Below are 24,755 nucleotides of genomic sequence, written 5' to 3' on the forward strand. Positions count from 1 at the left end.
AAAAGGACACTGGAGGTTTAGCACATTACTTGGCACATGCTAAGTGCTTTTAATCAGTGGATACCAAAGATGTGTCGGTATCATTCTCCCCATTTTACATTGAGAGGTGCCAGAACATGACGGCCATGGCTTGGCTGAACCATTGCTGATAGTGTTGTGTTGATATAATAAAACTTTTATTAAAATGTGCACAATGATCAGCTCCCTCTCTCCTCTACGTTGTAGGGCTCTCCTCTTCTTAGATAGTAAGTCCACTGAGGACCATTAGGGTCACATCTGCGTCTATGTTTCTACTCCACCAGTACAATGGGGCTTCAATCCTGATACTAGTGGCAGAGTTAGAAGTAGCCTGCTGGTCTCCTGACGCCTAGGCCTGAGCTCTAACCATTTAGATAACACTCCTCTACCAGAGCCAGGAAGAGAAGCCAAGAGTCCTGACTCCTAGTCTCCTTTGCTCAAACCCACCAGACCACAATCTCCTCTTAAAACTGGGAACAAAAATCACAGAGTCCAACCACTTGAATCCCAGGTGCTCTCTCACCTCGAGGCAACACTGGAGGGGGGTCTGTTTACACACTGGAAGAACAACAGGATGCAAAGCAGAAGGAGAAGCCAAAGAAAATCAAGATCAGAATTAAATTCTTTAATACAAAAAAAAGTTTGTTTGTCATCGTTGTAGTTGTTTTTTAAGATATATCTGTACTTTTGTGTTGGTTTGTTTAAAAATAAATATGTACTACGGAATATCTTGAAAAAATTCACTAGACACAATATGTATTGTTAATATCTTTTTCCCCGCAATTATTACAGATAAACAGTAGCACCAATAAATAAAATGATAACAAATATTAAAATTAAAAAAGGAAATTCAGGATGTAGAATTTTCTATTGTTCCTTTTTTTTTTACATATATAAAAAAAATCGTAGCGTCTATTTAATCCGAATCACACATATACATAGACATATATATATATATATACACACACACAGCCAAATATATATATAGTATGTAGATGTATATCTAACCCTTGTCTCAATAGGAATGTGTAGGGGTGTCTGTTAGAGAAACTCAATTAAATAACTACCTAGAACATGCTACTGAGTCTGCCAACAATTGGGGAGATGGGTTGGGGCATAGAAGGGTTAAACTTATACACAATCAGTTAAAAAAAAAAAGGAGGTATGGTTTATAAATAGTTGAAATTAAATATTAACAAGAAATACTGAAAAATCCCTACTCTTTAATTAAATTATGTTTAATTTCTAATTTAAAAATGGATATTAAATAAGTATATAAAACACTTTCTCTTCCCGCCTCAGAAGCTTCTGTCTTAAGCACGATGCAGCGCAAATATATACATGATGGATTCAGGCACACACCCGCGTGTTTTCCTCCTCCTGAAAGCCATCAGTTGGCTGGGGAATTCGTAGTGGTTAGTAGTCACTTGTGGTGAGTCTGTTTTTAGACTGTCTTGTCTTTTGGGACGCTTTCATTTGGTACATTATTAGGTGTTGAAAGTTCAATTGCAGGTGGTGGCTGGCAGCATTCTGACACAAACCAAGTATCCTTTTGATTATTGTTTTTTTAATCACAGAACTCGATTATATATATCCACATAGACATACAAACACTCATTGGTGTGCAGGGGTGTGTGTGTGTGTGTGTGTGTGTGTATGTGTGCATGTGCATACTGGCGCATATTACACATATAGAGAGAGATGGCCAAGATTTTCAAAAGAGACTAGTGATTTGAGGTGATGGGTACCCAACTTGAGCCTCCTTAAAGGGGCCTGGTGTTTCGAGAAGAGGTGAAAAATCAGGTCTCCTTAGGGTATCTCATATGAAGCACTCAAAAAATAAATCACTGCAAATCACTAGGCACTTCTGAAAATCTTTGCTGTATAGATATATATATATATATAGGTACAGATAATTAGATATACAGACACACAAACACACACACCCCTACTGTGTATATACTTTTGATTAATATCCCTTTCCAGAAATGTTCCATCCACATCTTGGACGCTCTTCAGTGGCAGCGCTGTGCATGAGGAGAGCAGGCCGTGCTGTCTGGCTATGCACGGTTCCCCATTCTTGCTTCAGCGCCCTACAGGCCCATCTGTCGTTTTGCAGCCACCAGGGTGAGAAATCGAGTTTCTTGTAATACCTCCTCAAGGGGAATGGTTCGTGCGTCAGCTGCCCACCATCCTTAAGGCCAGGCTCTACCCTCGGCAGAGTTTCTACAGCAAGTCAAATCAACGCAATATGTACACTGACATCCCGTGTCCCAACAAGGCAGGTCGTGAGACGAATAGGAGCAAAGGTTGGAGGGAAGGAGGGGAAAAAGAATCCTCAACCACGTAGAGGGCCCAGCGTGCCAATCCGCTTCCTTGACCTTTGACCCATAACACCCCAAGGCACCGCTCTTTGGAATCCCCTGCCCTCCTCTCTGGTTCCTCTCCTCCCCGGCACGGGGAAGAGAAGGTGGTTTGTGGAACAGCCCACGCAACAGAGAAACAGCGGCGGCCGCACAAGTCAGTCAGAGTTAAGAAGGCTACACCCAGCGCTTTCCAGTCTCAGCTTGTTTCTTATGCCCCAAGTAGCCCGCTTGTGTCCACAGCAGTCGAGTATATCCAGTGAAGACACCAATAACATTAGCAATGTTAAAAAAATTCAGTGTGTGTACATACACACACGCGCACGCACACACACACACACACATACAGATGCGGTTAAAATATATACACATATATAGATGCATGTATGTATATATATTTATACCTACATATGCGTCTGTATGGGAATCCCATAAAATACACCCCTATAGTCTTCCTGGCTCTGTTATTTAGCAGCATGAAAAGAAAAAAAAAAAAAAAGTTCAAAACCCAAAGGTGAATCCTGTGCGGCGGGTGCCTCGGGGAATGTTCCTTCCGGAGTCCATCATCCGTACTGAAAGTGCTGTGCTCTACCGATCCTTCATTTTAGGGTTCATTTGGATTAGGGTTTTTGTTTTTTTCCTTTCTTTTTCTTTCTTTCTTTTTCCATCCAGGCGAGAAATCAAGCTCCAGAAACAGGGCTGTTCCCCCTTCTTCTCCGCTGCTCACCGTCTCGGCTTTTCACATCTGCTGGGGAGGAGAGGGAGGAAAGAGAGAAAAGCGGTTACATTTGTGTGGCAGGGAGGGCGCTGACAAGTTTAAGACTGCGCTGAGGCTCTGCGGGGACAAGCTGAAGGCACTGCAGGGACCCAGGTAGTGATTCTTTCCGTACTAGAAGAGGGAGAAAAATCACTGAGAATATCAACCCAGCCAAATCACATTCCCCTGGGTTCTTAGGTTGGGGGGTGAGTTAGGAACAGAATTACAGCTGAAAAGTGCCTTCTCCCTCCTCATCCTTCAAACCCACCCTGCTTCCCATCTGCCCCTTCTCAGACTCACACACCAACTCATGCAGAGATACACACATACACCCCCACCCCAACTCCACCTGTGGTTCCCACTGGAAGCAGTGCAGCCAAAACGGTCTCATGCAGGCAAGAAGATGAAAGGAAAAGTGTGTCTCATTCCACTAGCTGCTGCGAGCAGGGGTTAGTGCCAGAGAACAGTGGCAGCCACTTGTGGAAGCAGCAGGAGAAACAAGAGCTGGCCCTGCCCTGTAGGGACCAACTTCAGAAACTCCAGCGGGGAGAGAGGGAGGAACTTCAGCTTAACCAGCTTTAAATCCGGAAACAGCTAAATCACCCGCTCCCATGGCTCCATCCTGCACTCCCGGCCAATGCACTGGCTCTGGAAACCTCTAATCATGCCACTCACCCCACCACAGGGAGAGCTTGGCAAGAAAGACTAATAATCCCTCAAGACAGGAAGGTGTTTCCCCCTCCCCCCCCACTTGGGAATATTTCCCACCCTTGAATTCTGAGGGGATGATTTCCAGCTGCTCCTGGGACGGGGGAGGGACGTGGTGGGAGATAAAGGTCAAGGGCAGGGAGCTGTCTGGTCTCACTCTCTGTAACTCAAGAAAGGCTGGCTTGGCTCTGCCCACAACACCAATCACTCTCCCACTCAGGTTACACCTCCCTCCCACCAAAAAAATTTCCTCTGCGTTCACAAGCCCTGGCAGCACCAGAAGTCTGGGCTTCCCGGGGTTTGGCACAAAGCAGGATGGCACAAAGCTTTCGGGGTGTGAGCACCTCGCTCCCAGGGATGGCTGTAATACACAGCCGCTGATCAACCGCAAAACTACCACCAGGCAGGGGACGAGATGCCTCAGCTTCCAGCCGTTGGCCACACAGGACCTCATTTTCATAGCCACTTGCCCTCTTCGCCCCCAGCAGAAACAGCCTAACACCCTCTTACAGGAACCGAATCTTTGTGAATCAAGGCTGGAGTTTATAGCCACAGGCTGGTCCTTAGCAGTTCCTTTTACACATCTATACAGAGATTCTCTCACACACACCAGCAGGATCCTCAGCTGGAGTCAATCAGCATAGCTCCATTGAATTCAATGAGGCGACACTTATTTTCACCAGCTGAGGATCTGGCCCACGGTTTCTATGCATGTCTTTCTCCAGCTATAGCTATGACTGATAGAGAAGACGTAAGTAGGCTGAAGACACAGCATGGATGGCTGGACAAACCACACTGTCTCTCTGTAGTCCCATCACACATGCAGCAAGAAACAGTGACCCCGCCTTGTGTACACTATAGACAGACACACACATACCATGTCTCGTGGCAAAGCCTCACGTACTCTCATCTCATTGTTAGGACATGTAGGGAGCTGTGTGCACACCACAGGCCAGAGTCCTCTCCCTGGCATTTAGGAGCATGAGGGCAAGGAGAACTGCCGGCTCTAGGGGTGCATGGGGGAGAGCTCGGGGAAAGCGAGGACTTCCTGGACTGTTTCCAGTCTCCCCACAGGGGTGTGAAAGAGTCACCCTCCAAACATACCAAGGGATACATTGTCTATGCAAAAGAGGGAGTGTAATCAAAGTGCGATAGAGAAGCCGTGTGCCTTTTCTAAACCAACCAATGGGCAGTATGTACACTGGGACGTATATGGGGTTACAGGCTTGTTCCCTGTTTAACACAGCAACACAAAATCCACCAGGGTGTCCTGCTAGTGGGTACGCTGGCCCCAAATGCCCCGTCTGTGGAAGCCTCCCATTCGATCCCTGCCAGCGCATTCAAAGCTCACAGCAGACGAACGGTAAACGCTGTCCCCTTCCCATTGCAAGGTGTCCCTCTGATCCCTGGCCCTTTAGTACAGAGGAAAGGAGCGACCACAGAGCATTGGTGCCAGAAGCCAGCAGGAAGCAAGCTCCCCCTCTCTCTCTTTCTTTCTCTTTGGGTGTTTCTCTTTCATCCTTCAGGACACAAACCTGCAAGTGCGCTCGTTTAACTCAAGCTGCCTCGACTTGCAACGTGAGTCTGTGAATTTGCAGGAACATTTACAGGTCTGGGGATCTTGTACAAACAAGTGCTTTCTCCTCTCTGAGCAAGGCTCACAGTGACTGCAAAAAGGCAAAAGGAAAGAAGTCTAAGCTACAGCGCTTCAGCAGGAAGAAAATACACATGCAACACTCTACACATCCAAGCAATCCCCTGCCCCCTCCCCGCTGCTCCCACACGGCCCCATTGGAGCGCTGCTGGCCGACGGACTCGCACAGCAGCGCTCCGACTGGCCCGGAACCTAGTCGCGACAACACCCACTTGCGTTAGCGTAAAGAGACAGAAAACAGGCTCTAAGCACAGTATTCACCAATCCCGCATTGGGGCCAATCCACACGGGGGCAGGGAGGTGAGAGAACCTCTCTGACTATGGCTGGGTTAGCAACGGGCCCCTGAAATAGAATGTCCAAGCTACAAAGAGGCCAGCAGCTAGTCGGTTAAACCCCCGTGGTCTCTCCTCCCCCGGAGAGGCAGGCAGGGCTCAATTGTGCAGTGAGGGCACAGAAGACCCCTGCCCCTTGCTGCTACAGTTGAGTTTTGTCTTGTCCTTCCTTGGGCACTGGGGGATTTAATTCATTCTTTAAGCCCCCAGCCCACTCCAGACCTGCCACCTGAGAGACTATCAGGAGAAAGGGTGTGAATTTACAATGCAGAATTGTGTGAAGCAGAGTGAGTGAGAGAGAGAGAGAGAGAGAGAGAAGCCACCAAATCCAGCAGATGCAGAGAGCCCCCCTAAGTCACCCAGCCTTCCACTACTCTAGGCTTGTGTTTTCATCAGACACACACGCACATGCACACATGCATGCACAGCTGAGGCCAGCCTCCTGTCGCCCGCCTTGCAGCAGGGACTGGCGGAGGACGGAAGCCGAGATGGGAAGGGGGATTGCACAGGCGCATTATAAGGAGTGATTACAGCGCAACGAGCCCGCCCGGCCACCACATTCCTGTGCCCTCGGAAACGACTACAGCCACTCGTCAAAGAGAGGAGGTGCCAAGCAAGCAAAAGCCACCTGCCCTGAGCTGCGCTACCCCTGCCCAGTGCCAGAGCTGTGCCACCACCAGTGCTGCCCTGCAGGGCTATGAGCCAACCAATGATTCGGAGGGGAGGGGGGAGATTTTGAGTGTGCTGCAAGCGGGCTGATTGGTTTGGGACAGAGTCTACGAGCACATGACACAAACGTACAAGCTGAGCGGTTTGTACCGGCTTTTCTTGCGCTTTCTCTTTTGCCCCTTCCCCTTTCCTCGCTTTGATTTTCTGGAAGAAAAACCAAAAAAAAAAAAAAAAACAGAAAGAGAGAGAGAGAGAGAGAGAGAACGGAAGAAAACCGAAAGGAAAAAAATACAGCCGTGTGTGTCCATTCGGGGAGAGGGAAACACCCGGGGCAGGGCCGGAGAACCGGTCTCTGGGATGATGTGCTCATCACACCGTTCACACTGGCCTTCTCATGCTCCCCACCACAACCACGGGGCAGAGAGCCCTTCAGATCAAAGGCAGCCTGGACCAGTCCCAGCAACAGCATCCTATTGCCCTGCTGCTACCGCCTCAAGGGTAGGAGGGCTTTGCGGGGGGGTGGGGGGCAGAGAGACTCAGCAAGTGTGGCCCAAACTCTGGGAGGGCCAGCAGCAGAGCGCCCGTCACTGACTGACAAGAAGAAACCAGAACAGAGAGACTCCCCTCCTTGATAAACTAAAGCGCTGGGCCCAGACATATCCAGGTGTGCAGGACAAGCTGCAACACCAGCGCCGCCCCATGCATCACCAGTATCCCAAAGGGAACCTTGGTGCTGCAGAGAATTCCACCGCGGGGACCAGCCGGGCCAGGGTTAATACGTGCTGGGACAGGGGGTGGAAGCTGCCCTCTGTGAGGGCGGGGTGTGTGGGTGTGTGTTAAATCTTTGCCACGGGAGCCTTGCTACTAAGGGGTAATGAGTTGAAAGCGTTTGGTCAAAGTTCTCCCAGGCCTTTGCCCCGCACCCACTGCCCTCGTGGCAGCCAGGGGCAGCTTGGCATAGGCAGTAGCCCGCTCACTTGTGGGGGGAGGACCCTACAGCGCGAGGCACGTCGGCGCCCAACCTGTTTCCCTTTGCTGCGGCAGCTGCATGGGCAGATCGAGTGAGTGATTCCTGCAGGCAGGTGAGCAGCGGGGCAGGAGGAGTCAGAACCTGAGTGACTCACTCGCTCATCCTTGCTGCTCGCTGGCTCCTGACTGTCAGCCCATGGCTGGGAGCTCCAGGGCTCCCGCTCACTGGCAGCTTCCTACCTGCTCTGCATGAAGGAGGAAGAGGCCTGACCTAGTTCTGACACCTGGGAGGGGAAACAGACCCCTCTTTGCCAGCCAAGCAGTTTTCAAACCTCCCCCTCCCCCTTCCACCTGGCGCTGCCCGAGAGAGGAGCGGACGGAGCCAAGAGACTGACTCATTTTACACCTTCTTCTTCCAAATCCATCCATCGCTTCTGATTGGCAGGCGGGTCTGGGAGGAGCCGGCACTGATCCGGCTGCCAATGGCAGAGCAGGGGGACAGCCTGCTCTACCCCCTCCAGCTGCACTAGCACCAGCGCAAGGGACACATGCGACAGAGACAGCAGACAAAGTCCCAGGGTTTGTCAGTCAAGTGAGCCCTTGCACCAAAGCCCTCCTCCTCCCCAGCTCTGCCTCCCTTCCCCGGCTCAGTCCACCTTGGCTGGGTGGAGAAGGGTGAGGAGAGGGGGCGGGAGGACCCTGAGGGTAACTGGCAGGGTGTTTCTTGGGCCCTGTTCAAGCCTGTTTGCTGGCACCGGCAACTGAGCGTTAATTTCCTTCCAAACTCTCTCCTAGCTGCGGGCAAAGAGAGCGTCCCAGAAACACAAGGAGAGTTATGGGGTGGGGGCGAAGGGATGGAAATGTCCTTTGGGGGAGATTTCCACGCCTTGCAGACTACAGAGAGACATTAAGGACAAATGTACTCGGGGATGGAGGTGGGGGGACGGAAACATCAAGCACAACAGAGACTTCAGTCCGACCCAAACCAAACTGTCGCTAGCGTGCAGGAATGGCATAGAGAAGGGGAGGTGCTGCGGGTCAGGTTAGAGGAGAAGGAATGTTGCACAAACAGAGGGGAACAGGCCAGCTACTTCGCCCACCCCCCACGGCACCAGCGCTCACACGGCCCCAGCTCTCTCACACTTTCAAAGTACAGAGTCACTCAGACTGAACCACCACTGCACATACTAGTCCAGCGAGAAAGAGCCTCCAGCCGAAGCCTGGGGGACGTTGGCCTGATGGAACCATGAGCCGAATTCCAGGGAAGACGGGAAGCAACTCTGGCTGCACAGCTGACCAGGAGGGTGTTCTCCCTCTTTCTCTCTTTCTGCCTCATCTCCCCATGCCCCAGCTCCATCACTTCCCTAGCTGGCACTGTGCATCCAAAGTGCAGAGCCGCTAGCCCAGCCATGCACAGTCCAGCTCCCCCACTCCCAGGGAGGGGTCACGCTTTCCTCTTTATGGCTTGATTTGTGCTGGGTGAGTGCAGGATCCTTCGTTCCTCTCTCTCTGTTATCGTCGCCGTGAGCAGATGGCATCAGGGTAATTTTCGTGACCGTTTTTGGAAAGGTTCTACCCTGACCCTTTCTGTGTCACCCGAGCAAATCCACAAGTTTGACCGAGATTCTACCTCTTGCTAAAGCCTCCGTCGGGAACATTCACACATGCCGCTAGGCGAGCTAAAGTGGCTCCTTTCCTTCTCCCACCCGCCTCTCACTGAGCAGTGTCTAGCCCCATATAGTGTTCGCCTTGCCTCCACCAGGCCTCGAGTGCAATCTCTTCCTGCTGCCAAGCACGGCTCTTGTTCAGAGAGGGAGGCCCTGCCAGGAACCAAAGCTGAGATGGATAGTCTGGCTGCTGAAAGAGTCTCTGCGCAAGCTGATGCGAAAGAAGCCAGCAAGCTCTCACCAAAACAGCAGGGAAAAAGAAAGGCAGCGATTGCCAGTGACCACAGCAACACTCAGGTGCTGCACCAGAATCCATTCCTGAATGGCACCTAACTCCATTCCAAGATTTCTCTGACACTCTATGTAATGTGCCAGGGAGCCACTGTCATGTGGGGTCAGGCAGGGAGCAGACTCCTGCAGTCCAGAATAAGAAGGAAGAACCCCCGGAACTGGATTTCTGTGCCTTTCTGGAATGGATTCAGGGTATAACCCCCTAACAGCACCACTAGCTTAGTAAAGAAACAACACCTAGATCTGAGCATCTCCTGCTGTCAAAGGAGCAAAGAGGGGGAAATAAACCACCAGCCAACCACCAAAAGAAAAAGGAGGAAAAGGCTCGTCACTTACTTTTCTTGTTTAGTTTTGACGTCTTTCTTTGGTCTGCGGGGCAAGAGAAAACAAATGCTGGCTTAGAAGGGAGCCAGTGGCAGGCCCTTATTCTACTGTCCTCCCCTTCACCATCCCAGCCCCCCCTCCCCAAGGACAGCAGTCCCACCACTGCGCCCTGGGCACGTTGCACACAGGTCCCATCTATCCCGACTGGCTGAGCGACTTCCCTGGAGGGGTTTGTCCTCCTTTCGCAACCCGCTGGCAGCCGAGGGGCTCCACGGGACAAGGGCTATCATCGGCGCTCCCCCGAACTCTCCTCAAGCCCCCTGGCAGTCTCTAGAAAGGTCACCAGCGAAGGACCCTTTGCTCCCCAGCCCAGCTGCCCCTCTGTGAACCAGCTTGGAGCAGACCTGCAGCCTCAGGCCAGGGTCCCTAACCCCCACTGCCAGTAAAAAGGAAAGGCCAGCTCCCCGTGGGCGGGTGCATTCTGAGGGCAGCTGGCACCCTGGAGATCCCCACCGTGGCTCCATCCTCACCTGCATTCACATTTACTGTGCTGTAAGAAGCTCATGTGCACTATGTGCTGACTCTGATGGGGTTTAATTCTCATTATCTGGAAGGAAAGACACAGAGAGAGTCACAATCATGGGCCAGTTGGGGCTGATCGGCATCTCTGCCAAGGAGCACAGACAAAAGAAACATTCCCAGCCCCCCGTTGTCTCTCTGAGGAGGGCACCAGAGCTCCTAGCGGTGCTTCCAGGCGCATCCCCATGGTCAGTGGAGCCCTTTGCACGCCTGGCAGGAAGCAGCACCAAGCTCTGCCTAGGGCTTTATTTTTTCAAATGTGAAGTAGAGCTGGTGCTGCTGAAAAGTGCAGAGTGACAGCCCTGGACGCTGGTACAGGAGCAAGGGCAGCTGTGCAAGCTTCCCCCATGCTGCCCTGTCCATAGACTTCCTCCCTAGTGATATTTCTAAAGGCCGACACTTGCTTCAACAGTACCAGACCCCGCTAAGACCGACAAGAAAACAGCTGATTTCACAGCAGCCACAAAACTGCCCTCAACTAGAGACGAACTTCAGTCCCTACCAACACGAGTGGCATTTAAACCAAGATTCCACAGCCCACTCCTGATCACCTGCCCCATCCTGGATTCAAACTGGTGCCTTCCCGGTGTAAGGCTCTGGGAGCAAACTCGTGATCCCCAAGTCGCCCACTCTGCCCAGGCTGCTCATGCAGAATGAAAGCCACTGCGTAGCAAGACACGTGAACCATTCAATGCTGCAGAGCTACGATTCCTGCACTCAGCACTAGAATCATCCCTGTAGGGACAGCTCTTCAGCTGGTGTCAATCAGAGCAGCTTCAGCAAAGTTACTTAAGCCATGGATCAGACCCTCTGTATTTATACTGCACTCATCACGGTGGTATCTGAACCCAGCTGGGATGCTGGCACTGGTGCTTCCAGCAGAGATCTGCTGATGTGTTCCTGCCCCCAATGCATGTGCACATCAGTCTGCTACAGTGAGTCCAGTGTGAAGAGGCAGGAAGAAACATGCATCCCTATTTATAGCACCCTGCATACTGGGACCCCAATCCTGACTGGAGCCCGAGCTGCTGCTGCAATATAAATACTGCAAGATTCTCAACACACAAAGTCAAATTTGGCTCAGGTCATGAGTAAAAGGAGTGTGTTTAGTGTCAACATAGTCCCATGTGGTCTCTTGTCCATACCACAAAGCCACTGCAATATTTACAGTTTCTGCTTGAGGGGCCCAAAGCTGGAACGGGGGTGGGAGGAGGCTGCAGGTCAGGGGTGAGGAACTGTGTATGGGGAGCCCAGGATTGGAATAGCAGGGGTAGTGCTGGTCAGGCTCAGGGGCATCAGCATTACTGTGGGGGTGAGAGGCGGGAATCTGGCCAGTGTGGAGGTACAGTGGCTGATCTATATGGAGAACACTTTCACAGAGAGCCTCCTGCCAGTACGCCTGGCCTTCGCCAGCCTCTGACTTTCCTGAGTACTGAATTCAGCAGTTTCAGAACAAAAGCGAGAAAGGCACAGAGACTTTTCCACTTGACACTGCAGCAGCTGCATTTCTTAGAGCCCCTTCCCACCCCTGCTGGGCCATTGGAGCTAATGGCCCAAATCCCCAGCTCTGCTGGTAAAGGCTGACCTGACATGCCCTCCAGGGGAGAGTTCAGAGAGGGCATCCTCTTTTACACTATGCTCAGCCGCCACAGGAGCAAGCGCTGCCTGATACAAGTGCCAGAGCAAGAGTTAATGTGGAACAAGGGGCTGGGAAGATTCCCTGCCTGGCCTCCGATATAACACAGGGAAGTCATTAGAAGTGCTCCCTTTATAATGCAGCTTCTCTGTCTGTGGCTAGTGAGTTAACTCCACTGACCCAGAAAATGGATTCTCCCCTTAACCTTAAATGGAAGCAACTCATGTTAAATCCACTTGGTGCAGCCACTGGAGATCAGACCCCCGAAGCAATGTCTCATCACACCAGCCTATGGCTAGAAGTGAGACTTGACCACCCCCCTTTCCCCTCCCTAAGACTCCAGAGGAGGCCCATCTGCTTTCTCTGTAGAGGTCTCCCTCCTTCTCCTCCTTGGCTGCCTCAGAGCGAGCAAGTTACAGTGACAAAGGGGATGGCCGAGGGCAGGAGGCGTCATCCCCTCTGCTATCCCCATTCTCCAGCCTCACCTCCATGGTGACATTGTGCACTTCCATGGGGACGCATTCTAGGCCCTCGTCACCGCAGCAGCCTGCACACCTCAGCAGGGGTACGCAGGACGGCTTGAAGATGTACTCCACCTCATCGGGGTACTCCTGGAAAATGTCCACCAGGGTCTCAATCGTCCTGCAGAAGCTGCGCTCGTAGACCTCCAGGAACCTGATAACTATGAGGCAGAGGGAGGGAAGGAGAGAAAGAGAGGGAATGAATTAACAGCAGCTCAGCCTGGGAACACTCACACCTTCCCCTTAAAATGAGACAAGCAGTTGCAATTACTGATCCCTCTGCCCTTTCCTGGGGGCCCTGCTGCCCCGATCTGCCTCTGCAGTACAGAGTCCCTCATCTTCACCCCACCAAGCTGAGGGGGTCCCCATTGGTGCAAATTAACTTCCCAGGTATCCTGTTAACTCCTTAGGTGAAGGGGGGCTCTTCCTTGAATTAGCTGCTGCTTCTGAGTAGCAGAGGAAGGGTGGAACTGGGAAGATTACTGTCTAGGCTGATCTAAGTCACCTGGCCCCGATGCCTCCTCTACCTGCCTTCCTAACCCTGTTATCTGACACACTCCATCGGACGCCCTGCCACTAAATGCCTTAGCTCAGCCAAAAAGCACCTGATGCTGACACGGATGGTTTTGGGTGGGGGTGAGTCATTGGTAGGATTTATCTTTCACCCCATTCAAAGTGTCAAATTCTCATCCAATGGACACTGGGAATGCCATAATCTAAAGTGGGAAGTGACTCCCAAAAGGTCAGGTCAGAGGGGACAGACTCCACCACTGCCAATCTTTGGGAACAGAAGCTCCCTTGGGGTGAAGGAGAATGGGTTTGAATCATTAAAAGCGCATTCCTAAACCTCCGTGCTGTCCCTCCCCCATTCTACCTTCCTGTTCACCCACCCAGAGCCTGCCTGTCAAATCCAGAGCATCCGTTCCAATATGCCACCTTCTGCAGCACTACACTGCCTGTTAACGACACTTGCCAGAGTATCAGTCCCTAATTCTCCAGAACCTCTCAGCCAGACCACGGTTTCTCAGCCCAGGAAATCCAGGGTCAGCGGAGTGGAGGAATCAAAGCCACCTCTCAGCATCCAGGGTAATAACTGGGCCACATACCAGAATGAGGCAGAGTGGGGTGCAGATCTGCCTTTACTTCCTCCCTTTTACTCTGAGTACCCAAGCGAACTAAATATCAGGTGCTGGGACCCTCTCTGATTTCACAAGTGTTTCCCAGTGCTCCCCTGTCTGGTGCCAAAGATTCATCTCACTGCTTGGTCAAGGGGTGGAGAGATTTAAAGAGGTGATAGATGAATACACAGACAAAGCCCTGTTCTGCGGATAGCAAATGCATGGCACCCTACAGTCCAGCATGCATTCTAGAGAGGAAGTTTCAAAGAGCAGAGGGAGAGCGTAAGCATAGGGAGACAGTGGCTGGCCTGTGCTGTTCCACATTAGAATGATACGCCTGCACTGTATGCACACAGTCCTGTAATGGTGAGGTCGATTACCCCATGTGATAAGCACAAACTGCTTGCATCATGGAAAAAATGGTCTCTACTAAGTGTTTCTGGAGTGCCCTGAACCTGTGACAAACTAGCATAAAGGTTACTTTGCCACAAAAATGTAAAAGCTGCAGAGCTCTGAGCTCAGGGCCCACAATTAATTGTTGAAAGTTAATTCTAGGTCATGCAGAGCTGACAGTGTCACAGTACTGCTGGCAGTGGGTGCGAGGGGGAGGAGCATCTGTTTGGGAATTGAAAGTGTCAGACAGCACAAACGCTATTAAAAGGGAAAGTGGCTCAGGAAAGGGAAATGTGACCTGCAAGACAGGGACTAGTTGCTAGCATTCTTCCTCCAGAAGAGTCATTCCCCCTCTCCTCCGCAAGCCTGCCTCTCATCTCCTTCCCTGTCTTGTCTGTGTTACCTCCTTCTTCTTGTTCCCCTTCAAGGTGACCTTAACCTTAAAAAGAGACTACCTCTATTACAGTAGATTTAAACAATTTAGCCCCTGGGAAATTACACAGGCCCAGAGACAGCCATGGAGGCGCACTGCTGATTACTCACACCCTCCTAGTGTTAAGGATCTGGGAACTGTCGCAATACAAATAAGTCTGGGATAAAAATGCGGATGGATCCATGCAGGGATGGAATCGCTACATGTGCAAACCAAACACTACTGTGAGCGCTAGTCTAGTCATGACAGGCAGAAACTGAAACTGACTAGAAACTAAAGTGAAACTGACCAGCCTGCTTCCATCGTCCAAACTGAGTGTGTCAGAAGGGAAAACCAACTGCATAAATGGTGAAAAAATACATTTGGCTTTTAAAAATTCATTTTTATTTTATTTTTTGTATAACCAAAGGGGTTATTAGCAACATAAGGAAGGCGATTCCATTTCTAAGGGCAGATTTATGGGTGGATTCCAAATACACTGCTTTGCCAGAACAGCACCAAGCAGTTGAATCATGCCAGTGACTGTGGTCTATAGTCTGGTTTCAAAACTGCATGTGTAGTTTCCTTTGCAGAGTCTTTTGTTTCATTTGTACAGTCTCCAGTCCTTACACGTTCAGCAGTGCCCTGACCATAGTGCTGAGGATTCACGGTGCTGCCAAACCGAGAATGTCCCCATAGGAAATCTCCAGTAGAAGCCGCAGCCTTTACTTGCTGCTGTTTTTTGTGTTTGACTATGAAAGATTATTTTCAGGAGCATGTGTCAGCTTCTGAAGATGGGGAGGGGAATCTGTACCCAAATTTAAATCAAAATATCCTGCCCAAAAAGGGGCAGATCTCACCAGATGCATTGATTTATTTGAGTTTAAGGTGCTCAATATTTAGCAGGATCAAGCCCAAATTTGGAAAAGAGGGTGGTGCTCACAGAATGGGTTTGTGATTGGTTCACTGCTGTGCCCATCACTGGCTGAGCAGCTATATATACACATACTGTTCTTTTAAAAATAAAGAGCTGGTGGTTTCCTTTATTTATACCAGAAAAATCTTTTCTCGTGGAGCAAACAAAGAGTGTTTGTCTGGCTTCTCTACAACGGCCTGTGCCACAAAATCATGTGGAAGGATATCTGAGCAGCAGGGGGGCTAGGTCGACAATTACAAATAGTCCCCAAATTGGATCAGGTCCATCCCAAATGTAATCCTGGCTGAAGTGGGTGGGTCAGTGAAGAGGCCAAAGAAACAAAATGACCTTTCGTCCCAGGACCTTTACAAAGCATGAAGCTGTATGACTCCTCTTGTGGAGTAGCTGAGTATTATCACCCCATTTCACAGAGGGGGAAACAGAGGCACGGGGAGGGGAGCAAGGGGGAAGGAACGGGATCTGACTTCCCAAAGTCTTGGAGCAAATTAAAAGCAGAGCCAGGAAGATAACCCATAAAGCCTGATTTCTAGTACCCTGAGCTAACCATAGACATATTTGCATCGCAGAACCAGGAATAGAACCTATGCGTCCTGATTCCTAGTCCCTCTGCTCCAATCAATAGACCAATCTCTCTTTCCTTCCCATCACCATTCTTGTGATGTGGAACCAGGAGTGGATGGAAATTAAGAACCCTCCATTCAACTCCTCCTCTCACCAGTAAGATGGATGGGAGCACAAAGGGGGCACAGACCAGGGTATTAGCTACTACTTGTTTCTACCACTAGCAGAGGGACTGGGTATCAAAATGAGCCTCATAGCGTGCTCAATCCTGCTTCCTCTGAAGTCAATAAGCCTTTCACCGTTCATGGGGCAGTCTGCCAGCAAACCAGAAATGGATGACAATGCAAAATGGACACCTTGTAACAAATCTAGCCTGCTGGAAATCTCTGGCAACACTCCTATGGCTTGTCATGCCAATAAAGTTATTGAAATTGAAACTGAGTGTGGCAGGGAGGGGTTCAGTCCCTAGGTGCACTGCTAGAGCCCCCTGCTGCCCTGCTGTGGGAATAACACCGAGGGTCACAACCTGCCAGGCCATGCCAATCAAGATGAGGATAAAGACAAGCTGGGGCTGGTCATTGCCAGCGTAACAGTGGCTTTCTCCAGCATGAAGGTGGAAAAGAACAGTAACCCTGTCTGAGTTGTGGCACAGAAGGTCACCTCACCCTACTGATCCAAAATCCAAGTGCTGTAATCCCCAGTCTGAATCAAGAACTACAGAGAGAAAGATGAGCCATTAAAATATACGGGCTCCCACAAGTCAGAAGTGGGCTACCAAGGCTTGCCATCTCATAGACTTTAAGGTCAGAAGGGATCATATAGCTCGGTGCCTACTGCGGTTCTAGTCTATACCCAGATTTATTCAGCCCTCCTTCCAAACACCTGATTTACTACCCATTATAGTCTTTGAGCAGCTAGAGTTATCTGAGATAGCAATGACTTGAGACGCACCAAGGTCTCACTTCCTTTTCATCCAGTATCCCCGTAGGTACTAGACTGCCATCAATGAACTGAATGGAATCAACTGGGCTATGGTACCAACTAATACACTCTCTAGGCCTGCTACCTCAAACAGAGCAAAAGGGAATGTGTTTCAGGTCTGTCACTATATAGTGCAACCCTCTCCTCCTTCCAAGAGTTCTGGCTGAGAGTCTGGAAAATTAGCCCTGGCTGCTTCTTTTTTTTTTTTTTAAGATGAGCTATCTTACTGGCTCAGGAAGATCCAGGTGCTGATTGGTCCTTTGTCTGATGATCAGATCTTATCACTGAGCAGGGCATAGTGAGTGCGCATGGGAAAGAGGAGAGGGAGACAGGCAGCAAAAATGACAAACTCCTTCCTGTGACATTAGGGAACTACTCATAGCCACTCAGCTTCTGGTAAATTGGGGTTTTTTCCGGCATTCTGGGAAATGGGCAATGGGTTCATACGGATCTCTGCAATATGTTCCATTGGATTGAGCCTGTGCCCCCCAATCTCTCCAGAAAAGATGAAGGAAGAGAAAAGTCTGCTCTTCAGACAGGCCCACCTGTTTCACAAAATGGCTTTCCAAATTAAAGAGCAGCTCTGACTAATGTATTTGAGCATAAGCTTCCGTGGGCTACAGCCCACTTCTTCAGATGCACAGAATGGATTCTATGCATCCGAAGAAGCGAGCTGTAGCCCACGAAAGCTTATGCTGAAATAAATTTGTTAGTCTCTAAGGTGCCACAAGTACTCCTGTTCTTTTTGCGGATACAGACTAACACGGCAGCTACTCTGAAATCTGACTAATATGAAGCCACAAAAGGGTTAAATCTGGTGTCTCACATTTCAAGTCCTATTCCCCCCCTCCCCCCCCCCCCGCCCCCATGCACACTTTGCTCCTGCTTTCCAGAAGGTGGCAGTATTGGTCCTCAGGTTCTTCCCAGCAGCTTGGCTCAATGTCTCCCCCAAAGCACCCCATTCCCCACCTCCCAGAGCTTCTGCTCTTCCTAATTGCTTGTAAGCCCTGTAGCTGTTGAGAAGAAAGAGGCAAGCCGCTTACCTTCATTGGGTTTCCTCTCCCCATCCCCCAGGGTCGGAGCGGCCTGCGACAACTGCAAAGATAATAGAAAATTAGTCAAAACACAAAGTCATTATCCTGTCCCCAAGGGCGGTTAGGGAGCTGAGCTGCTTCCCAGGATTCCACCCTAATGCTGCGGTAACAATGCCACTGGAAGCAACAGTGTTTCAGAGCATTATTGTAGCGTTCGGATGCATTCCAGCTCCTCTAGTTCCATCCCAACCCTCTTCTCCCCTTGGAAAATAAAGCCGCCACAAAGGAGCATGTCTGACTTCCCTATTACAGCCTTACAGGGAGAAGTGTTGCATGCGGGGAGAAGTTATTAGTAAAGGCTTTTGCTGGCTTTGAGGGGAAGTGTTCCCCCCCCCACCCCATGTGACTGCAAGACAAGCACAGAGAAACCTTTGTCTTCTCTTTCCTCCAGAGCAGGAGAAAATGAAATAAAAATAACACCTTCAGCCTGGGCTTAAAAAGGGGGGGCGGGGCAGAGACACAGCATCCAGGCAAAGGCAATTCACCCCAGTGTGTGTATGAGAGAGAACCAGAGAGGGCACTTGGGAGGGGAGGGGAGTGGGTGGGGATCTGGTTTAATGCAACATCAGTTTAAAAAAGAACACAGAGAAATTAACTGCTCAAAGGCATTTCGAATTATTAAGGTCAAAAAAACAGAGCGGGAATCTGGGCGGGGGAGAAAAACAACATTGGTGACCTTCTAACGCTGACATGACAAATACGCTAGGAGATTTGTCCACGTTCATGTTCCAAGGAAAGTTAGTGGAAGGTATTTCAAAAAGGGGCCTAGGTTACAAAGCAGGCTAGCAAGTGCAGATGGATTGGGTACTGCTTTTAAAGGGACAACAGCCCTATTTTTTCTACCTCCCCTCTCGCTCCTAAATTAGTCTCTGTTATAAAGGTAAATCATTTGAGCTGGCATTATGTGGCGGGGGGGAGGAGGGTGAGAAAAGTCTCATGGTTTGAAAGGTCATCTCTGCTCTTACCATGTTTGCCGCCGAGTGGTGGCGATGGTTGGGCGTCGATATTTAGCTTTCTGTCAGAGTGATTAACTGTTACATCACTCCCTCACATAGTAACTGCCCCAAACTCCCCTTGCTCCCTCCCACTCCCCCAGCATGAAGGGCATTGCGCACCACAGCACAATGGGGCCACAGATCTGGGCCAGAGCCTCTGTGCTGCAGAACCAAATCTAGGCCCCTCAGCTCCCTCTGTCACACTTTCCTAACCAAAAAAAAAAAAACCCCTCCTGCTGCTTTTGTAGTGACAAGAGAGCTTCTGAGTAACTGACACAGGCATTAATGGAATTAACTAACCTGCCCCCAACCAGAGGGAGAGATGGAGAGAAAGCATTACAGTGTTTTATCAGAGAACTCTTTTAAATTTCAGGTGAGACCTTAAAAACCCAGCTCCTGTCTGCTCCGTGTGAGCATTATAGCTCTGACTGCATTTTCCATAAGGCAGACTTCACCCTGCTGGCCTTGACCAAAAACACCCAGTCACTCACTATTTCTGCAATGTGTTGCCATCTGCATGTCCTCCACCCCAGAGACAGCTGCATTTCAGTGGAGCTGAATTAAAGTGCTTTGGGATGAGTGGTGATATATAACGCAATATATTATTTATCACTGATTGTATTAGGCTTTTTAAAAAAATAATCACTGTCATCTCACAAATGGCCAGGTATGTGACTGGAGCCAGCCAGCCCAAGCCAGTGTGAGGCCTGCAAAATAGATCAGCTACCTATATGCTTCCACACAAACCCACACACAGCCTAGCACCACCAGTTTTAAGAGGAGGGAGGAGACGGAGCTTCCAAAGCATGAGAAGAAACCCCTCTCCCAATTATTCCCCAGGGCCAGTGTATAGTTCCCTCTAGCTAAGGTTCCCCTGATCTGCCTCCCAACACCACTGAAACACATAAGCTCCTGGCCCTAGGTATAACATGCAAATCCAGCCTTCAGTCACCCAGTTAAGGGCCTATTCCCCATGGGAAGAGAAGCTATCTTCCCTCACTTGGCATTAGGGCTGTGATATCAGCTTTAAAAGAGGACTCCCAGGAACATTTTCATTCCCGAAGGGTGAAGGTCACTGCAACAGCACAAACAAAATGGAGGAGGAAGAGGCTGCAGCAGCCCTCCAGAACCAGCCCATGCCTGAAGACCAAGGGCCAAAAGGGACAGAAAAGCATCAGCTGTGCCCTAGCGAAGGACAGAAATCACCAACCAGATCAGTCTGTTCAATCTACAAGGCCCAAAAGTACTGTTAGGGTAGGGCTTGGAGTCAGGCACAGCATGATCATTGCTTGCTACTGAAAACTGGCCTTGAGACACCTTTACAGCTTCGCTGTGCCTACTCGCTTTCTGTGGCCGCTGGCCTCCCCTGCCACATGCCCCCCACGTCGCCGGCAGGTGTCAGAAACAGGTGTAAGCAGCTCATTTTCACTCCTCACCTGCAACATAGCCCATACGTCGTTCTACAGCAGAACCCACCGTCTCACAACCAGCACCTGGTGCAGCAGCTAGAACCCATTCTAGGAAGTAACCAAACTCTAACCCGTGATTTTACTGTTATCAAGGTGTGTGAGTGCGTGTGCAAACTGCTAGCTAACAAAGTCTGCAAGCATGTTAAAAGTCATACAACAGTCTGGGAAGTCACCTGAACTGAATTGCTGTGCCTGCTTGCAATCAACCCCTCATGCCACTCCTGACTACCAGCTGGCCCGGAAAGAAGGTGATTTCACAGCAGCTTCTGGAATTATTAATAATACAAGGTCTCTCTAGAGGCCCTGCTCCACTAGCGTATTTCTCTCACGCCTTTTCCCTTTCCAATGACTGGTACCCACAGAGCCTGTCTGTTGAGGCAGCATTGCTTGGATGGAAGGGACCTTGCCTCACATTAGACCAGGCGGCTATGTATCACAGAAGGGGCAACTGACAAACAAAAACGGAAGAGCCCTTCAGGGGACAAGGCCCAGTGCCCTTCGGTGGGAGCCTGAAGGTCATGCTGCCTGGGCTCTCTCTCCTCTATTGGCATTTGGAACTACTCATCACTTCCGTAATATGATTGCTTTCCATGTTTTTCTATGGCATGGATGCGGTCCCCGAGCTAGTGGCAGATAAATTGCCTTGGGGTAGGAGCTATACAAGAAGAAGCTTCTTTTGTTCTCTTTGCTATTTGCAGGTTGTTGAGAATTTGTGGTCTGAAATCAGCTAAACACTCCCCAACACAGTCAGCTCCTGACTCACTCTGTCTGTATCTGCCCCTTCTCTGTCCCCTGTCTGCTTGACTGAGGGATCCAGTTCTAATGTGAAGCAAGTTATTCTCTTGAGGAAGAGAAAAGGTTAATCCAATTGTTCCCCCCACCACAACCCTTCTCTTCCTTCCCCTCCCCCTAATCTCTGCAGGCTCATTAAAAGAGCTTTGTAACTGTTTGGGGCTGGAACAAACAATCCAGCCACTTTGGGAGGGACTCTGGGACGGGAGTTAAGGCACTTTCAGTCTTAGGCGCTAGGAATTCTTCTCAGAGGTTTCTGCGTAAGGAGGAGGCTTTACTGCAACCTTTCCCCATTGTACATGCAGAGAGAGGTCAGTAATCCTGCAAGCTGCCGGCAGACAGCCTGGGGATCTCTGAGACAGAGTAGAATGGGGCAAGAGAATCTAGGTTTGTCCAAGAATTAGAGATCCTCTGGGATGGCAGTGCGGAATCCCCCTTTTTGCTCCCAAGACCTGCTCCTGTTAGTCTGTTCTCAGAGCAAGAGCGAGAAGCAGCTTTGGGGAAGGTGACCCGCTGTGGCTTGTCTATGCAGCGTGGAAGGGGCTGGGGAAGTTAGTTCTCCTGGTGTTTCCAGTGTGGCCTGGCTCATAGACACACCAAAAGCAGGAGCTGGGTGGGTGTGAGATCATTAACAGTCTAGTCACAGGCTCTCTTTCCCTCCCTCCCTTAGTGTCTGATCACTGCCGGATCCCTATGGCAATACAGCTGGTGTACCCAAGTCTCTTCACATTCCAGGGCAGGAAGGGAAGAGCTCGCCTCCCAGGATATTCTCACCCTGGGGTCACTCCTAGGAGGCTGCAGTTTAGAATCAAACCCATCAAACAAAGAAATGATGGGGCTGGCCTGTGCTTCCCTGCTTTCTAGGGAAAAGGGGCTGTGGGGAAGACAACTTATCCTCTCCCCAAACCCACCAGCCCCACCTGACCCTGAAAGGAGTGAGGACAGGGTGGCAGGGCCAGGGCTGGCTAACATTTGGGGAGGGTGGTATTCTAACTGCATTCTCCCCCCACCCTAACCCTCATTACAAAGGATACTCCCCACAAGTAGACCGGGACACCTGCAGCAGCACCGCCCATCCCAGGCCACCAACTCACAATTTCCCACTGTCCCAGCCTCCCAGCAAGTAGTGATAATAATAGTAACAGCCTCCACAATGAGTAATTATAACTCTGCCTTTACTAAAGCGGCATTGTAATACCAGCCCCACTCCTCTGCATTTATGAAAGCAGCATTGCATTACCTGTGTACCTTGCTTTTCCCATGAGCCTGGGCCAGGGCTTTATTTAATTCTCCCCAGCGTGCCTGGCTATGCAGATACGTTTATTCAGCACAACTGCTTGATAAACAGTGCAGATAAAATATCATCATCAAAGCACGAACCTTGGGTCCCAACACAAAGAGTCATGTTTTATGCCATGCTCACGGTCATCGCCATGCTGCCTACGTGAGATCTGTCTAGCCACCAGCATTTCTAATGTTCCCACCACCGTAGTATCTAGGCGACCGACATACAAATAAGGGCAGAACTCACATCTGTCTGCAGGAAGCTGGCGGTCTGTCTGTCTAGGCACTTATCTGGCCCCCATCTCTGTACTATCGGAGGAGCATCTCACAGTGTGAGGCAGGGATGCCTCTTCCCAGCCACTCTGTTATTCCTCCTTATTTGTTCCTACCTTTTCCCTCTGTCTCCTTCGTTCCTTGTCATTATCCTCCACTGGTGAGGAGAGACTTTTGCAGAAGGCTTTTTGCACTGTGTTCTGAAAACGGCCAGACTTGGGTTCTGTCTGATCTGCTGGTTTCAAAGTTTTTTGGTTTTTGGTTTTCTTTTTTCAAAACCACCTTAACGTGAGACTAGCCAAGGCCAGGCCAGTGATATCACCATAACTTAACACATGACACTCTCCAATAGGAGGGAAGCCTGGCTTTCTATCAAGTGCAGGCTAATATGCTGCTGTCACTAAGAAAGTGGCACTATAACAGGCTAGCAACAAAGCGTGTGATGCCTGCCAGACTTTAGTTACATCTGAAATGGCTTCTAATTGAGGAGTTACCTTCTAGTGCCCGTGCTGAGCAAACAATGTGAACAGCAGGTTCGTTTCCCAATTATATTTATTTTCACACTGGAGGGCCTGGCCCTCCGCGATGGCCTCCCCAAATTCCTGAAGACAAATGGCAGAAGAAAACTAACTTGTTCTTATCCCTCCAATTATACTATATGCCCACCTAGCCGATGTACACCACAGCCACCTGGATGCTCAGTCTAACCCGTTTAAAAACTCCTGGCAACACATCCCACTTGACTCCCTTAAAAAGGAGACAAAGAGGTGTATTTTGTACAAAGAGGTGTATTTTTTAAGGAGACCAAACCGATTTCCGATCCCTGGGAATGCCAGGGAGGCTAGGGAGAGAAGGGGGAAATCGGAGTTTTGAAATCTCAGCGGGGACATGTATTTTGAAAGCAGTCTGGATGAAGTACAGAATCCATCCTGCCCCCTTTGATCTCTGTTTGTTTTTCCAGCGAGGTGTTCTCGGAGCGCCAGGCAGTAACATGCCCGAGAGCTCTAGCTAAAGACAAATAGGGCAAAACAGCCCTTTGCAATGTCAGGAGACAGAGGACGAGGCTCGCAGCCCAGGCACGGTGCTCCCAGAAGCTGATGCAAGAAGTCAGCGTGCCGCTTCCATGCCCGGGGAGCGATGACGGGGCCAAGCACGGGGATCATGTCCGCCTGTGGCTTTCAAATAAGGCTCCCAACTTCTACGAAACTCCACAGGCAGCAGATCCGTCCCATTCCCAGGAGAAAGAGGAGAGTGGGCACGGACTGAGCAGCGAGTGGGAAACCGGGACTCCTCCAGGAACTCATAAAATCCCGGATCTCTCTCCCCGCCCGCCCAGTACAAGGGTGCCTGCTGGCCATTACACTCAAAGTGCATCTGTGTGTGTGTGTGTTCACTGTAGCTCACACACCTTTCTCGGTGTTTGTCTGAGGGCGTGCGGCGTCTGGGGCTACTTCTGCACGGGACACACGGCACCGCACACACAGTCGTGCCCTTGCACACGCACGCAGAGACAGCTGCATATGTGACTTCCATGCCCCTAGCCTGGGCGCGGGGCAGGCAAGAGGTGCTCGCTCTGCCACGGGCATCAAGGAGTTCCCAGCCTCGAGGCACGGTCGGTGGCAGTCGCAGGCCGGGGGGAGGGGGGAGACCACGCCGGGCAGGGGGAAGGCGCCCCCTACACACACACACAGACACACACACACAAAGCCCCCCCCCCTCCTCCCTTACCTTGGCGTTGTGGAGATAGAGCAGCGCCGCCAGCCCCCAGTGGATCCAAGTGAACAGAAAGTTCATGATTCCTGGAGCAGGTCGGGGGAGGGGGGTGGCTTGCTGAGCTTTTGCTGTCTCTCTCTGGCCGCCTGTCTCCTTCCCTTTCTCTCTACTCCTCCGTGCCCTCGTCCTCCCTCTCCTGGAGCCGCTCCCCTGGGCGATTTCTGCAAAGCTTGCGGCCGGGGGG

General features: G+C 50.5%; 1 protein-coding gene across 8 annotated transcripts; it reads right to left on the bottom strand.

Annotated features, from left to right (window-relative positions):
- Nucleotides 1–668: 668 nt before the first annotated feature.
- Nucleotides 669–24,755, bottom strand: VEGFA (vascular endothelial growth factor A). 8 transcript variants are annotated; one of them, XM_039531173.1, is made up of 8 exons: nt 24,527–24,755; nt 17,935–17,986; nt 12,454–12,650; nt 10,284–10,360; nt 9,766–9,798; nt 6,653–6,706; nt 5,382–5,513; nt 669–3,126 (listed from the first exon to the last, which is right to left on the bottom strand). In XM_039531173.1, exons 1-8 carry the CDS (start codon nt 24,590–24,592, stop codon nt 3,105–3,107), a joined length of 633 nt encoding a protein of 210 aa, XP_039387107.1. In that variant the 5' UTR covers nt 24,593–24,755; the 3' UTR covers nt 669–3,104. The 8 variants fall into 8 exon arrangements, with proteins under 8 accessions (XP_039387107.1, XP_039387106.1, XP_039387108.1 ...); XM_039531172.1 differs by having other exon boundaries at nt 6,635–6,706; XM_039531174.1 differs by lacking the exon at nt 6,653–6,706.

This window comes from Mauremys reevesii, linkage group 3 (genome assembly GCF_016161935.1).
Source record: "Mauremys reevesii isolate NIE-2019 linkage group 3, ASM1616193v1, whole genome shotgun sequence".
NCBI classification, from domain to species: Eukaryota; Metazoa; Chordata; order Testudines; family Geoemydidae; genus Mauremys; species Mauremys reevesii.

Excerpts from the sequence above, each read along its gene's own strand:
- VEGFA (XM_039531172.1), bottom strand. The coding sequence starts at position 24,592 with ATGAACTTTCTGTTCACTTGGATCCACTGGGGGCTGGCGGCGCTGCTC. Across the intron at positions 12,651-17,934 it reads GGAGAGGAAACCCAATGAAG|TTATCAGGTTCCTGGAGGTC; the intron begins GTAAGCGGCTTG and ends TCTGCCTCATAG. Across the intron at positions 3,127-5,381 it reads TTAAACGAGCGCACTTGCAG|ATGTGAAAAGCCGAGACGGT; the intron begins GTTTGTGTCCTG and ends CCTCCCCAGCAG.